At 42.3% G+C, this 17,148-nt stretch overlaps 1 protein-coding gene across 1 annotated transcript in view; it reads left to right on the top strand.

Annotated features, from left to right (window-relative positions):
* CUBN (cubilin) overlaps positions 1–17,148 on the top strand; it is a 321,538-nt gene that overhangs the window by 283,923 nt on the left and 20,467 nt on the right. Inside the window, exons 57-59 of the mRNA XM_019508344.1 lie at positions 3,072–3,272; positions 5,741–5,870; positions 8,473–8,690. Of these exons, the coding sequence (XP_019363889.1) occupies positions 3,072–3,272; positions 5,741–5,870; positions 8,473–8,690 (549 nt within the window). The remainder of the gene's footprint in view (positions 1–3,071; positions 3,273–5,740; positions 5,871–8,472; positions 8,691–17,148) is intronic.

Here is a 17,148-nt window from a genome sequence, read left to right on the forward strand (position 1 = left end):
CCCTTGGAGTCACCAGGAACAATGGCCACAAGCTGAGGGAGGATAGGTTTAGGTTAGATATTAGGAAGAACTACTTCACTGTAAGGGTGGCCAGAGCCTGGAATAGGCTTCCCAGAGAGGTGGTGCTCTCACCTTCCCTGGAAATCTTCAAAAGGAGACTGGACAGGCACCTGGCTGGGGTCTTATGACCCCTGCCACCCCCAGTGCTCCTTCCTGCCCATGGCAGGGGTTCGGACTAGATGATCTGTCTCGGTCCCTTCTGACTCATTGATTCTATGATTCTATGAGATTGAGGATTTTTTTTAAGATGGAGAAGACTCCATCTTAAAATATGTCAGTATTTTGAAATGCGAAAGCTAGAAAAGAGGGAGAGGTTCAGAAGTATAAAGGACAGCATGAGAAGAAGCATAAAGGAGGTCCAGCAATAACCAGGTAATGATGCCAGGTATGGAAGAGCCTTACTGATGTTGGCTTCTCCCACTGTGCATTCAAGGCCAGGCATTCACAGATCACAAGACTCACTCTTTCCTCCACTTAATGTGAAGTCAGCTGTCCATTATAATTCTGTTGAGACAGCATCTAAGATGTGAAAATCACTTCTCCTAGGCATGCAATTATTTTTAGTCTTCCCTTTTGACCATTACCTTAAAAATATTCTTTTTTCCCAAAGTGTTTTGAGGAAACACCTACTTCTCACATCTTTCCTTTTTTCAAATTTCCCCTGACTTGATTTCTTACTGGACCTTTGTATTTTGGAGTGTGGGATTTCATTACATGTTTTATGTTTTTTTCTGTTTTATACCATGCCAGATAACTACATGGGTAGGAGAGGGGCACTGTGTTCTTTAATTTCACTTATTGTATTTATAATAAGTTGCAGTTACCACATGAGACCAATTATTTTCTGCCTAATGAATCATGTTAAAACAATATGTGTCATACTTACTGTAAATATAATCATAAAGAACATTAACATATTCTTCACCGGGGAGAGAGAGGATTCTTAAGATAAGGCTCCATTTGGGATCTAAGTTGTATTACATTACTGGGATTGTGGGTTTCCTGTGAAGTAGGAATCCCTCTTAGCTGTGGTCTTCCTTCCTTGTTCTGCATGACTCACCCGATTGACTGCAACAGCAGGAAGTGGTTTGTTTTGATTGGAAAGACAGTAGGAGTCAGTCCTTTGCAGAATTAAGTTCAGTTTCTCCCATTTAAGACAACTAAACTCCTTACATTGTAAATAACTCTCTCTTTCTCTCTGCTGTTGTCATAATGTTAAACAGACATGTAAACATAGACATGTAAAGCTAAACCATAATGGACTTTGAAACAATTACTCTCCATTTCTAAATAATAAAATAAAAGTCAGAATGTAAAAGCCTCAGTAAAATCTAACCTTCTGTCATTATGGGCCAGCACCTATTTCCCCTTCATGTACCCAAGTGGTGGGTATGTAGTCTTGTCACTGCAGGTTTTGGCACTTATGTGTAGTTTGGGATACTGTTTCCCCCTGTGGTGAAATAGGAGCACCCTGAGTGCTTACCTGCTGGAAGTGAAATATAGGAGAGTTCTTTTACCTCTTACCCCAGTGGCCAAGGGCATTTGCCCAGAGAGTGGGAGATCTAGGTTCTAGGCCTCCTCACCCAGAGAAGGTCTGAACTTGTATCCCAGCAAAGGGGATCTAATCACCAGGCCATGGACTAGGCATTGCCCAGAGCACTCTGTGCTCTCCTTGAAACTCTCCACAGCTCCTTGCATTAAATATTCATTGGATAAAATAAATAAACAGCCCCTTCTTTTCCAGGCCAGCAGCCATCTAAAGAAACCACAGTGTTTCTGGCTTGTTCCTATCTTGCTGGTCCCACATATTTCCCTCTCTTGACTGTGCAGGAAGCCAGTTTCAGGAGGAGAGCTGGAGAGGACCTAGAACCAAGGTTTCCCACTCTGTGGGCAAGTATCCTAACTTTTAAGCTGTAGGGCTAAAACATAGGAGAGACATCCTTCCCCTCGTTTAATGTATAATAACTACTAGTCATGCTTTTTCTCTGTCTATAGTTTTGCCCACCATAACACACATGCCAGGGCAATTACGTTCTTCCCTAGGCAGCTGCCCAGCCAGAGCACATTCAGTAGGTTAGGTTATGTACCCACTACTTGGGCATGAGATTTTTAGCACAAACAACAGGCTGGTATAATATAGAAACTTTGCATTAAGCACAAAATTCAGCATTAGAATGGTGAAATTCCCTTTTAGAAAAAGCCAAAAAGCTGTGGTGTGCAGGGGAAAAGAGATTTGGCAGCCCTGCTTCTGTGCTGTCCAGTGGCCCACTTTTGGCCTTTAACTGATGTGAGCACTGCAGGCATTGCCACTGCTCAAGTCAGAAAGCCATGAGTACTTGCCATACCAGCACAGAAGGTGGTAGCCACTGTCAAGCAATTAAATATATTTCAAGCTATTTTAACCTGACGTTGAAAGTACTAATCATTTATAGTCATTCTGACTTCAGTAGGAACTGAAAGAACTCAGCCCCACTTAACTGTATTATGTGCCAAACCTGTATGTTAGAAATGAAGAAATAAGATTTCAAATAATATAAAATAAATCTGTTTTTCCTCTGCCTGAGCTATATGGAATTTGTTTCCATAATTTTGAATAATTATTGGATGCTTTCAATACATCTCTGTTGTAAGTTATTACGCAAAACAGAATGCATCAAAACTATTTTCCACAGAAGTCACTGTGCCACAGGTGCTTGACTATAAGAGGGATTAAATGCATTGTGCCCTTGGAGCTTGGGAGATGTGAACTCCACAGTAGTTGAGTAGAATGCTTTGAGAAAGGTTTACTCAACCTCCGCAAGAAGTAGCTCATCTTTTCAATGCCTCAATTATATTCACCACCCTGTGGTGCCATGAGGCATAAGCTATTGTGTGAAGAGCTCTGAGTTCTTGGATGGAAAGGGCACACAATATTATTATATGTTGCTCTGTGAAGGTTACGGAAATTTTGATGCTCAGTAAATCTCATTGGATGTGTCCAGTTAACGATTCTGGATCTCATTCTTTTGAAGCTCCAGCATTTTCAGGAAGAACTTGTGCTTATGATGGAGTGAAAATCTTCCGTGGGACCAGGATTACTTCATACCCTGTTGCTACAATGTGTGGCAATGAGATTCCTGGACCTATGAGTACCTTTGGATCCATGCTGCTCAACTTCTACACTGACTCCCGTATTGTAGGCCTTGGATTTCTGGCAAAATACAAAGTAATCTGTGAGTAGCCAAATACTATGCTTTAGTTGGTAAAACTTGTCAGGTTTGAGATACAGTTCAAAATAGAATTCTTCTTCTCCAAGTGTGCAACATAGGAGACATTACATCTCACTGTGATTCTCCCTTAGGTTGGCAGAGATATTTACACTCCCGCTTCCACAAAGAGGCTGTTCAGGAACAGGTCTAGGGAGTTTTCGGCATATTTTTTCACTGACTGTCCAAAAGCTAATAGTGCTGTATCTTGGGCATGTTACTCCTGTTTACAGGAATTATTACCATGAACAGTTCTACATGGGGCCAGGTCAAATTCTATGACTACGTTAGTGATTTACAACCATCTGCTCCACAAAAGCAAGAGAACTGAGTTCAGCTGTGCTGTGTTATTTTTAATTAAAATGTTGCTCCAGAGAAATGTCACCAGTTTATTTAACTGAGGAACAACTGCTATTGCATGCAGGAGACTGGCAAAACTTTGGGCCTGATTCTCAGTTACACTAAAAGCTCCCTCTTCCACACCGGCAGCATAAAATGGGCTCAGTTACACCTACACCTACTCAAAGATTCCTTTGCACTCCCAGACAGTAATTCATTCGGCCATAGTTTAAATGAGAAACAGATTTTAAATATGCTTTTCATTTCAGTGTATACAATTCCATTTATAAAAAGGAATGTGTATTAAAAAGAGAAATGACAATAGGAATGTTAATATTAAGCCATCAATAAATCTATTTTCAAAATGAATTTACATATTTTCTTGTTTTTGAAAACCCATTTCATTTGCCATCTGTGAAGCAAACACAAGTGCTCATAGCACCTCTGAAGTTTCCCTCACTGCTCTCATTTTCACAATAGCCCTAGCAAAATGCATAAGATCAAGTAGTTCTATATAAAATTAATTGTCCTGATACTGACAGATTAGACAGTATAGCACCGATGGTTATCAATGTGCATTTACTTATGAAAAGGACCTTCATAACTTATTCAAGTTGGCTGCTGCTATCTGACTTGTGACTTCTGACATTTGAGAAGTATGACTACAGCTTTATTGGTTTGTTACTCTATACAAAGCAGATTCTAGCAATTAACATTCCTTTTCCTTCTGGTTGTACTGTTTGCTGGAAAATAATGGAGAAGGCTTCCCTCTGCTAGCTTAGCATGAATACTACTTTTTATCTTCTTAGCTCTTGTTTCTTATTTGTCCACATTCCAGTGTTCGGTGCTCAAAAAGACTCCCAAGCATAGTTGTTGATGCAGAATGAGGGGTTGTACATTCACAAGTGTTTTTTGCAATTTTCTTTGTGAGGATAGTGGCTAAGGCAGTGCCTAGTCCTTAAAACTGGAGAGGCTGTGTGGGGGTTTGGGCTGTTTATCAACAGGATACAAGAAAGCCTGTTGCCAAGTTAAGACTGTAAAGGTCATGGCTAACAATTAAGTTTGGAGCCAGGTTTATAACAGCATTTCTTCTCTTGAGCATTAAAGTTGGGAACAAACATTAGGCCATATCCTGACCTAAGCAGTGTCCATGGTGTGAAAACCACAACAGCAAAATGGGACCCTTAATTCTACAGCTGCACACGCTTGACTACTTCTGCCCTGATTTAGCCATATTGCATATACACCATCACTCAACTATTCCCTGTCTTCAAAGGCAGAGGCTGTGATTCCACCCACTGCTATATTGTCATATAGGGAATTGATGTCAGAGAGGTAGCTCTAAATCTATTCAGTGCCTTCTTTAAGAAATGGTAGTGGATTCCATGCTGCTGACTGAGAGCTGGGAACAGACTGAAAAAACATAGTAGCTTAAAGAATCCTCCCCTCTCCCATAGCCTTCCTACTCCACAGCTGACTAAAGAACTCCAAGAGGAGTCAGAGGGGCAGAATAATCGTTCAGCTGCAGCAGAGGGGAAAGGAAAGATAGTGCTACAAGCAAAGCAGTTTCAGAAGAGATGGGATCTGAAATTTGGTTTGCACATTAGTGGTAAAATTCTCTTTGACTTTAGAGGGGTTAGGGTTTTATCCAATCACCTCATTTAGCCAAGTTCTTTACCCACCAAGAAGCTCCACCCTAATCAGAGCAGATTCAGGCCCCTTCCTCAAGACACCACTTGGCATGCAAACACTTCACATGGCTCTATGGTGCCTACTCCCTCCCTTTTAGGGTCCTTAGTGTCAGGATTTTGCCTATATTCTTAAGTGCAAAAAACATAAAATCATTGAAGTTGGGGAGGGCAGGGTGCGTAATGTGAGAGGGAGAAATGTGTTGACCAGAAACTACCCAAACCATGTGAGTTCATTTTACATCACTGGATGGTAGACATCAACATGCCAACACGACCTAGTATTATGAGCTTTAATTGATCAAGAATTTTGCTTTGCCTGTATCTAGAACTGTAAAACTATCCCTATCGATGTATTTTACTCATGTATTCATATCCGGACTGTTTGTTTTTTGGCTGTCGTTGCAGCTTGTGGTGGCCTCTTCAATGGATCCTTTGGCACAATCAGGAGCCCCACCCATTCAATTACTGATTACCACAACAATATGAACTGCTCATACCACATCACAGTTGGAAACAACAAAGTGGTGGCACTCAAGTATGTAATCCAAGTTCACTTTCGCATCAGGGGATAGAAAGGTCTTCGGTTGTGATATAAAAAAAGGCTTTTGGTAAACCCAAGAAGTCATTAAATCCTTGCTGTTTCCAATAGACAACTCAAAGCAGAATTAAGGAATGCCAGTTTGAAAACAGAACCCACCCTCATTATCTCCATAGAAACCAAACTTCTTCAAGACTGGTGGAGTCTTACCATCAATTTGTTGTTATTTTTAAGACATCACTTTAATTTTAGCTTGCTACTGTGGTTTGCAAAGGAACTAAATTATCTCCTAAACTGCTTTTTGTCCTCTTGGCTAATCTTTACCACTCCATTGCTTTTAAGTGTTAATAATATTGTTAATAGTTAAGAATAAGATAACTAAAAATCCTGTTTGGAAAACTAATGACCTCTTTTCCTTTTAATTCAAATAATAGCCCCTTTCCAGAAATGGTATAATTATGTGCACTGTCCCTCCTTAAAAATGGCCATAGATTTTGCTGCTAAAAACTTAGGGCAGTCTTACACGTGCGCTGGAGTTAGGTGGGGAGGGGAAAGGACATGCTCTGAGAGAAAGCCCCTCTAATGAAAGTACCCAAAGAGTCTCATGTATTAGCATCTCTGAACTTCAAAATGGCACTGGGGAGACTTTATGTGAAGCTCATCAAACAAGCTTTAGTTAAAAAGCCCCCGTCGCCATTTTGAAGTGTGGGGATGCTGATGCACAAGATGCGGAGGCTGGGTAGAGCATGCTAGTTAGCACGCTCTAGCAGACTTGATTAATCAAGCCTCCCAGCTCATGTGCAGGCACCCTTACAAAATAAAAGTTATGATGTTAATACCTAGCATGAGGTAGAGGCAGACTTATGAAAAACTGTGTATGTGATAGAATACAGTAATTTCCTTCTGTGATAAGGTGACAGGCTCTGTGGTTGGGGGAATGTGAGATACCTTGATTTTAGCAAAGCTTTTGACACTGTCCCCTACAACATTTTTATTAACAAGCTAAGCAAAAACAGACTAGATTAAATTACTGTAAAATGAATACAAAACTGTTTGGATCATCATGCTCAGTGAACAGTCATCAATGGCTCAATGTCTAGTTGGGAGGAGGCATTATGTGGGTTTCACCAGGGGTCTGTCCTGGGTCTGGTATTGTTTAACATCTTTGTTAATAATTTTGACAATGAGATTAAGGGTACACTTAGCAATTTTGTGGATGACATCAAGTTGGGTGGAATTGCGGACACGCTAGTGGATAGGGCTAGCATCCAGAATGACTAGAATAGACTGGAGAAATAATCCATAATTAAACAGATGAATTTCAGCAGGAACAAATATGAAGTCCTGCACTCCAAATGAAATGCATGCACAGATACAGACCAGGGAAGGACTAAATAGGATCCAGTTAGTACTGAGTTAGTACAGAAGAATGACCTCAGAGTTACAATAGACCATAAGTGAAATATGAACCAACATTGTCCTCCTGTTGCCAAAAAAGCCAATGACATCAAGACATCCTGAGTTGTATTAAGAGCAGCATCTCTTATATATCAAAGGAAATGATTCTTCACTGTTCAATACTGATGACGCCTCACATGGAGTACTGTGTCCAGATTTGGGCCCCACATTTCAAGAAAAGTGCTGACTTATTGGAAAGGGTCCAGCAGAGAGCAACAAATATGATTAGAGACCTGACTTACGAGGAAAGGCTGAAAGGGCTCGGATTATTTAGTCTGCAGAGGAGCAGACTGAGTGGGGCTTTGATAATAGGATTCAAATACCTGGAGGGCAATTGTAGAGAAGATGAAGATAGACTATGATCTGTCGCCATAGGGGACAGGACTCTGAGCAGTGGTCTCAAGCTGCAACACAGGATTAGCAGGACCTTTCTGACTATGAGGGTGGTCAAGCATTGGAACAGGCTATCTAGAAAGCTAGAAAGAATCACCATTCTTGAAAATTTTCAAGAGCAGGTTGTATAGACGCTTAGCTGGGATGGTTTAAATCAGGAATAATCCTGCCTTGAGACAGGCTGGACTAGATGTCCTCATGAGATCTCTTCCAGCCTTGTTTTCCTATGATCCTATGAATATATATGCCCATCTAAGGATGTTGTCGTGTGCCCATATATGCCCATCAACCCAGGATGTTGCTTGCCGGCCTGGGGTCTGATGCTGCATTTGTGTTTATCAAATATGGGCATTGAAGACAATGATTGATTTGGCTATTTGCGTAAATGATATCAAACTGACTTTCAAAACTATGTTAGATCTGTATTGTTCATAGAAATAAAGAGTACCCATTCCTGGAGTGCTTGCAACTGGTTACCAAGATTCACGGACAACACATGGTATCTTATAAGTGTACTTGGCCACAAGGGAATGTACTTACTAGTTTCTAAAACATTTTTTCCTCTTATCATGAAAGGCAAAGTATCTTCCCTGATTTCTTCCCAAGAGGGAAACTTGAACAGTAGCTGCCCACACTGTATCTGGCTCTGGCCATTGGTATTAATAGGCATTTTCCCAGGCGCTAAAAAAATACTATATCTGATTAAAAATGAGACCAGTGCATCCTAATCCCACAATGTATTTTACAGGTTTAATGATTTCCATCTTGAAGCCTCTTCCTCCTGTTACAAAGATTATGTGGCTCTGTACGATGGCTTGAACATCTACACTCCAGTCCTTGGCAAATTCTGTGGCTCAGAGCTTCCTCCAACTATTAAGAGCTCCAGCAATAACTTGCTCCTAGTATTTAAGACTGACTTTTTTCAAGTAGCTGGAGGTTGGAAAGCATCTTTCAGAGAGACAATAGGTAAGAATGCTATTCATATTAGTAGCTCCCAGCTACCTGCTGATGAATTATCTCCTTTGGTGAACTACTGCTGTAGTCTCTGAGCAACAGGAAAAGTCTCTTACTTGTGCAAGAGGCAGTTTAGTCTAATAGACTAAGCACAAGGTGGAGAAGGGGGGATTTGTGCATTCCAGTCTCAGCTCTAATGTGACTCCATGCATTCTTTAGTTTAACTGTTACCTACCTCAGATAATATATAGATAATAGAAATCCCTTACTTAACTGATGGTCTAAAAGTATCCAGATCCTCCCACTCTATAAGGATACTGAGATAGCACTGGAGCTCTAATTCTTTTGCAGATAGATTACCTGTAGATACTATATTTAGTATATTTACTATATTTAGTTACATACCAAGAGGGACAAGTTTAGAGGGTGCAGTTTCACCCACTTCCCTTTGGACCATGCTGCAGAAGCGACATCCAGGGACTAAAAAAAAGCACTCAAAGCTCATCTTTGGCACCCTGTCCCTTTCCCTCCATGCTTAGTGACACCTCCCCTTCCCTCCCATTCCCCACCTCCCCTGGCTGTTGCTGGCACTGCCCCCAGTTGATCTGGGGGTAGCAGGTGCTCTTGCCACACCCGAGCCAGGCTGCATGGGTGAGTCAGGCTCAGCCAGGGACAGCAACCATGTCAGACAGATTCTTCCTACCTGCCCAGCTACAGGGAGCTCCAAGCCCCCCACTCCAAGATAATGACTGGGGAGCAGGGCCTGGGAGATGCTTATCTCCCAGCATTAGCTCTGCTGACAGGGGCTGGGGAGCTTGTTTCCTGTCCAGCTCTGTGAGTCCAGAGCTAGATGAGGAACACACTCAGGAGAATGATCCCTGTTCAGCTCCCTGCTCACGGAGCTGAGCGGGAAACAAATGGGCCCAGCCTGTTTGTAGCAGGGGACTTTTGGTGCCTGCCACTTTAACGGCTAGGCCAGGGAGAGGGCAGGTGCCTGATGAGGGTGGCCATTTAATGCCCAGCTCTCTGTGTTGAAGGGGAGCAGTTTGTGACCAGCCAGCAGGGAAGAAACATCTCCCTGCTGAGCTCTGCTGCTCCAGGAAGACCCCCACCCAGCGCTGCACTTACAGAGCTGACTGGGGAACAAGTTCCCCAGCCTCCTCCCTGCGTGTTGGCCAGGGGCTGGGAACTGTCCTGGTCAAAGGCAGAGCCCAGCCTCATGCCCTAATCACATGATCGAGGCATGGGGCTTGGAAAGAGTTGCAGGGATGGGGTAGGTCCCAACCCCCTGCCCCAATCCACAAGTGGGGCAGCTAGCAGCAAGCTAGCTGCTAGCTGCCCCACCGGTGGATTGAGGCAGGAGTGTGGGACATGCCCCACCCCTGCAGCTTTTTCCATGTCCCCCACCCCTGAATGGGGAGCCAGGGCCAGGAGCTCCCTGCTGCTGGGTTAGGGGGACATTGTCCCCACCCAGAAAGCAGGTAGGCCCCGTAGGGTGTAATGTCCCAGCTCTGGCCAGGAGACAGCTGTCTCCTGGCCCAGTGGTCCCTGCCAGCCTCTGGGCTAGCACCAGGGGGAGCCTAGAGCTCCCCCTTGTGGCAGCAGGGACCCATATTAGGGCCCCAGGAAGCGGGAGCAGTTTGGTGCATTAGCAGGAAATCTGCTCCCACTTCCCTGCACATGTAGATGCTTTCCCGGGAGCATTTACTCACAAGTAAACTGATCTCAGATTAAATGCATGTCTAGACATGCCCACTGTCAGACTGACACCTGTTGCTACAGGTTTCAGGGGGTTTTCTTCCTCATCTTCCTCAGAAGCATTGGGCATTGGCTGTGGCCACAGCTGAGGGTTTTAAGTTGGGTGTGCCAGTGTTCCTGGCACTAAAACTCAGAGGCTCCTGGTTACAGGGTCTTGCCCTTCTGCTCAAGACTGATCACTACAGTTGGGATCAGAAAGGAATATTACCTCATGGTCAAATTCGTATAGACTGGGTGGTGGCAGGAGGTTGTTTTCCTCTGTAATGGGGTCATGGCCCTCTTCCTTGGATCATTTGAGTGAGTTTTAACATTTGCAGCAGTGGAACACTTACAGCCCTTGTCCCCCTGCTTTACATGTAGCAGGGTATGGTGCTCTTCATGTTTTGAGGCACCAGTAGGCTCAAACCTTGTAGTATAACATGGTCACTTATGTAGTTCAGGACTAGGTTAGACAACCACTTGCATAGGATGGTTTAGATAGGGATGATCCTGCCCTGAGCAGGTACTGAACCAGATAACTTCATGAAGTCCCTTCCAACCCTATTTTCATATAATCCTGATGTCTGAATTGTTGGAGATGATAAGATGCAAATGATTATCATGTGTATTTCCATGTCTAATTAATTCATGAGTCGCTGGGACAGAAGGAAGCAATTGTCATGTTTACCAAGTATGCACTCAGATATGTCAGAATGAAAGTTCCTTTTGGCAGGATAAACATAGTTTTTTGCTGAGTTGTTGAACCCCTCCCCAGCAGCCAATAGTTATTTCTCATTCATTACAGGCTGAGTAAAGTATTTAAATATAGGAAGTATAACAGAACCACATTCTTTGCCAAACATAATATTCCCACAGAAACTCATGTCCATTATAATTGTTAACTCCTCTTTGCTATAATACAGTGATTGCAGCAGAAAACTTTAAAATCAGCCATGTGAACTGTCTTCTCATGTAATCAGTCAAATCTGTTTCTGCCAACATTGGTTCCATATGTTGCTGTCTGTGAAAAGCTATAAGATATCAATTATGATATAGTCCCACAACCATGAGTCTGTGCTTCCAGGGTGACATCAGCAGGAACTCCAAAAGCTGAGAAGTTTTGAAGTTTTTCTTGGACACTGGCAAGTTGTCAGAACTCCCTTTGTAGTTAGCTTTAGATTTACTTGCATGGCTTGCCAAGAGTTCTGTTCAAGGATATGGTGGGAGGATGGCCAGCTTCTCAGTGAAATAGCAAAAATGTCTAACAGGCCTAAAAGCAATAAATTGAAAAAATTAAAGTAAATCTAAAGCAAGTTAGTGTCAGTGACTTCTAGGGAGAAGAAAATTTTGTCTCAGAGTTTGGTCAGGGATGAAATAATTCTCCTTGCTGGTGCTGTATATGTTGTATGTCTCAATGTACTTGATTTTTTTTATCATCATTTTCATTCCCTCCCCTCCTGTGGGAAGCAATCCACAAGGAATAAGTTATATGCCCTTTATACAGGATTCTGAGGGCCTCATGCTTACAGAAATCAGCCAAGAAACAGAAAAAAATATTTGTATATAACGACAAATGAGTCACAATCCCATAAACCTTTACAGCTTGGCTTGGCTGCATGATCACTCCAGGAAGTTGTATAACACTTCTTTGTAACAGAAGCACAAAGATTCTGGTTAAAATGAAAGAATTGAACCATAAAACCTGGAGCGCTGTTTTGTTTGTTTTTTTAAAAACAAAAATTACTCTTTAGAGTGACTCTCTCATCTCTGTTAAAAGAAAAATCCCTCTTGGTTTTGGATTTCTACAAGAGCAAATATATTCAGATGACAATTTAGAACTGTAAATTACTCCAATAAGTAGCATCGTATCTGTCAAGCAACTGCAAGCATTGCTTTCTATTAATCTACAGTGAGTACATTATTCTGTCGCTACACTGGAGAAGCACAACTGGATAATGTAATTATTATGTTCTGTTTAATGTTGTCAGTGACCCTGATTAAGTCTTGGAAAGGAATCAGTAGAAACAGAAAACTCATTGGCAGAAAAATAAACTTCACTATTTCCTTTTTCATAAGATCTTCCAATTTCCTTACTGATCAGGATTTTATTAAAGAAGTTGCCAAAAGTAGGGTTTATCTATAGTTATTCTTTTATGACTTACGTTAAAAAGTGATTGATTTCCTAACTAAAATAGTGAGAGGAGGATTGGCAAGTGTGTGTAACTGACAAAAACTTTGTAGGTTGCATGATAAATAGGCACAGAGGAGTTATGGCTTGCTATTTGAAGTAAAGGATAACACCATTTTTTGATTAAAGCAGTTAATTTGTATCACTAATCCTGTGCTCAGTTCAAGAGCAGAATTCTGTCCACCAGGCATGAAAAAAACAACAATATTAATTCATTATTATTAGTTTGGCAGGATAACAATCATTAGCCTCTATCTTAAATGTTACTTTTTTTAGAGATATGCTACTTATGCATTTGACACTACATTATCAAGCAAACACTTCATAAGCTACAGTCTTTCTCACAAATACTTTTGTGATCTGAAACCTTTGGACTTGTGTGAAGCATGGCATCTGTTACAGTCTTGTGAGATTGTGCCCAAATTTTGGCGTACATTCCACACGTCTTTGCTACAGTTCTTATGTTACTAAAGGTTACATCAAACCAAACCCCCCTGAGTTAGAACATAACTGAAAGATTGTTTTCAGGATACTAACTTTGATGCAGGTCTGAATTTCACAGCTGAGTTCCTATTTATATAATGGGTCAAAGTGTGGCCTCTAGGTCAAATATACATGAACTTTGCAGATAGTTCAAAATGTGGATTCACAAGTGCTGCTTTTCAGTGTCATCTCTGCTGCAATGCAGTGGTTAAATCCATAACCATGAATGGAGAAGCCAAGTTTGTAGAGACTGTCCTAAATGCCAGACTTGTGGGAAGGAACATTTCAGTTGCCTTAATTAATGTCTTTTTCCCTTTGTGCCTTAGTTTTTGATCTGTAAAATGAGGATGATGTCTTATGTAATAGAATGAATGCAAGTCTCTTCAGTGCTGGGGGAGAAAAATCAGTAAGAGGCTGGGGAGGTAAATCTATTTTGGTGAGAAGACAAGCTACTGTAGAGGAAGAAATGTGAAGATTTAATTTTACCTACCAAGGAGTGGACCCTTGCAAAGTTGTGTCTTGCCCTCTTGAGAGAGGAACTTGGTTCCTTAATCACCTATTGCACAGTTCTCAATTCTGTCCATACTAGGACTCTATTTCTGCCATAGAACACTGCTCAGAACTTCCTTTGCATCTAGTAGGGAGTCCCAACCTACCATATAGGTAGGGTGAGGCAAATCTGACTCCTGACACCTATTTACAGTCTCTCTGAGAGTTGTGACATCCAGGACAATAAATCATGTATTTTTTTCATCTTTAAAGTGCAAGTGATCTATGTCAGGGTACATAGCAGGAACAGCTTATACATGGCAGGGGGTCGGACTAGATGATCTGTCTAGGTCCCTTCTGACTCATTGATTCTATGATTCTATGATTTCTGTTCAACAGATTTTTCTTGTTCTTTATCCTCTTTTACGTACTCTTCTTGTCTCAGTTCTGACGATTCAAGTCATATTCTAAATGATCTAAGGAAACATTCAAGCTGTTTTCAGAAATGCATGTCATTTTCTGCACAGCTATGTATTACAGCAACGTTAACACCACAGGCATAGTACTTCCCAGGGTGGAATGGATATGCCAGGCAATGTTTATATCAAGAAGCTGTAGAGATCTTCCCCTTCCTTGCACGACTAGGCTGAATTCCACCACTGTTCTCCTGAAGTTGGGGGTAGGAGTTGATGAAAAGAAGGGTCAGAAAAGAACCTACTAGTGCTCTATAATCCTCAAATCATGGCTGGCTACAGGACATGGTCAGGACCTTGCCTTACCTTCATTTTGCAGGTCTTAGGGGAAATAGATGCCACCCCTTTCTAAAGGACCGTTATGATCTGCTACATTAAGGCACCGGGGCAGAATTCTGTTTCCCACTGTATACCTAAATGGCCATTTTCCATCTATAGATTGCAATTCTATTACTCCTGCACTATGGACACTTAAGACATGTAAGACATGCTCAGCACAGGCGACTGGTAGAGGAGGCATGGGGGGGGCACATGCCCCCCCCTGAGACTGGCCCCCAACTTGGCACTGCTCAGGACGGGGCAGTTCTTTTTCTGTGTGGGCCAGTGGCATGTTGCAGTGTGGGGGGGGAGGGAGAGGGATGGGGCACTAAGCCATGGCACAGAAGTATAGGAATGGATATGGGGCTTTTGGCCCGCCCCCAAATTGTGCCCCTTCAGGAGGCACCAGTCACCCCTGACGCTCAGTATGGAGATTGAGCATGCTCAGTAGGACAAGACCTATGAGCTGATGACTAAAGGGTGAGTTTCCTCCTTACTGAGTGAGTGCCCTCACCACTCAGTTGAAGCTAAACATGGGAGCACTTCCCCTCCTCTTCCCCCAGAACCAGATTCCAGTTAGTCATGGTTTTTGGTCAAGCTATGTTTTTATGTCTTATGTACACTTGGGTATCTACATTGAGCATAGCCAGGCATGTACATGGCCAGTGCATAGCCTACTGAGCATGCTCAGTCTTCGTGCCTAGGCTTACATGTCCACATAATACAGGGATAATATAATTGTAACCAGTACATAAGTACCAAAAATGCCATTTACACAGTTGGAAACTGCCATTTAAGTGTATGAGTAATAGAATGTATGTGCAAAAGGTAATTTAGGTAAAGAGAAATCCAGGTATAAAGGATAATTTTACTTCTAACAGGAAACACAAAAAGCAGAAACAAGGCACTTGCTAGAAAGTTTATTATTAGGGAGACTTCCATTGGCTGAGTGAAAAATTGTTTTAAAAATGGCCCAGAAGAATTTTGGCCAAACTTATTTTTCTCTCATTTTTTATTTTGTTATTACAGAACTTTGAAAAATGCACCTTTAATGCCATGCCGTCAACCTTTTCACATATGTGCGCATAGCTTTGGCTACTTCTGAACCTGGTGTTCAAGGTCTTGAGCATCTGCCATTCCTGTCAATTTAATTTGGAATTTTAAATGCTTGGCACCTCTGACAATCAGGCTTCATAACTGCATGGGCAATATATAGGGCAACATATCCCTGCTGTACTGCAGAATCAAGTACAGTAATCTCTGTGTACACCATTTCTTATTGTGGACACTGCTAATGGTATTTAATGGCACTGATTTATGTAAAATTATTTTAGTAACAGCTTCCCAGTGACTTGGCTGATCTACACTGACAACAGTAGTTATGTCCTGTCAGTTGGGGGAACGTGCAGACACTAGCAAAGCTGACTCTCAGAGTTATGGTAGGATTTTTAAAGGGAGACTATTTTCTCTCTTAAATGAATAAATCACATAACCTTGTGTCCTTGACCATGGAATGCAAGCCCGCTTGCTAAAGTCAGCTTGCCTTCTCATAGTTCCAGTACATCTGCAGAGCTTGGCATGAATTTCACTGACTTCTAGCAGACTTCTGTCATATAGTATTCAAGATGGACATACAATGTACTTCAATAAGAGAAAGAGCAGAGATTTGAGCTAAGCAGCTTAACTATATGAATGATATATATAAAATATTACTATATTACATTTCATTGAGGTTTTGGTCTACCAGCCTTTGTAAAAGCTGTCATTTTCTGTGTTACATTCAAATTAACCCCCAAATCAAAATGGAACTCAGGGGAAAGCAGTCAAAACCACACAAAATTTCCAATCAAATCAGTTATAAATCTGCCCAAGCAAACTTGAGTGTGTCATACAATGTGTATTTGCATCAGCAGGAACAACAATGTACACAGTATACCCAAACCAAATTGCTGGCCATTGTGCAGTATCTCAAAGAATATATTTGCCACACAGTGGCAGTGCTGCTGATGGAGATGTCACCTTATTTTTTTGCCACAAAACAGAAGGTTTTTTTGCAGTAGTATATCTAGGGGCAGGCAAGAAAGGTAGGAGAGGCTCCACAATCACTTCCATAGAGAAACTCAGCTCACCTGGCTTACTGCAACATCAGTCATATTTTATACCAAAGGCATACTTACAAACAGTTCATAATATTTTAATACTGTCAAAGGGGGGGGGGCATGCCGATCACTTTTCCCTGTGTCGAAGCCTCCGCCCCTCTTGGTACAGGACCGTCCCCAGGGTGCTCCTCTTCACAATGCTCGTCTGTGGGCTGGTTACCGCCGAACTTCCTGCCACGACTTTGATGACCTCTTGGTTCAGTGATACAAAATCCGGAGTGTGTCAGTCCACAAATGAGACTTCTATATCCCCAGGGGTCCCACACTGTTGAGGGCTCCACCGCCCCTACACCCTTGCCTGTACCTCCAAGCGGTCTCTCAGCCACCTGCTTTGCCCCCTCTTCGCGAGGGTACGACCGAGGTCCAGAAATCAAAGAAAAAAAAACAACTGAATGCTACCAGCCAGGGATGCCCGGAGCCTGAAGGTTGCCCGTACCTTTTACTGGCTTCCCCGGTCCTTCCCTGTCCGCCATGGGGATACCACCCCTCCTCAGGCTTCACCTGCAATACAGGATTTGTTCCCGGGCTTGCAAAGTCCCCGGGTCCCTCTCTGTCACAGCGGCAGTGCTTTCCTAGCTGCGAGTGCCCCTCTATTCAAGGAAATACGGCTTGCCGGCTCTTGC

Source organism: Gavialis gangeticus, unplaced genomic scaffold, assembly GCF_001723915.1.
Source record: "Gavialis gangeticus isolate Ggan-Ray unplaced genomic scaffold, GavGan_comp1, whole genome shotgun sequence".
NCBI lineage: Eukaryota > Metazoa > Chordata > Crocodylia > Gavialidae > Gavialis > Gavialis gangeticus.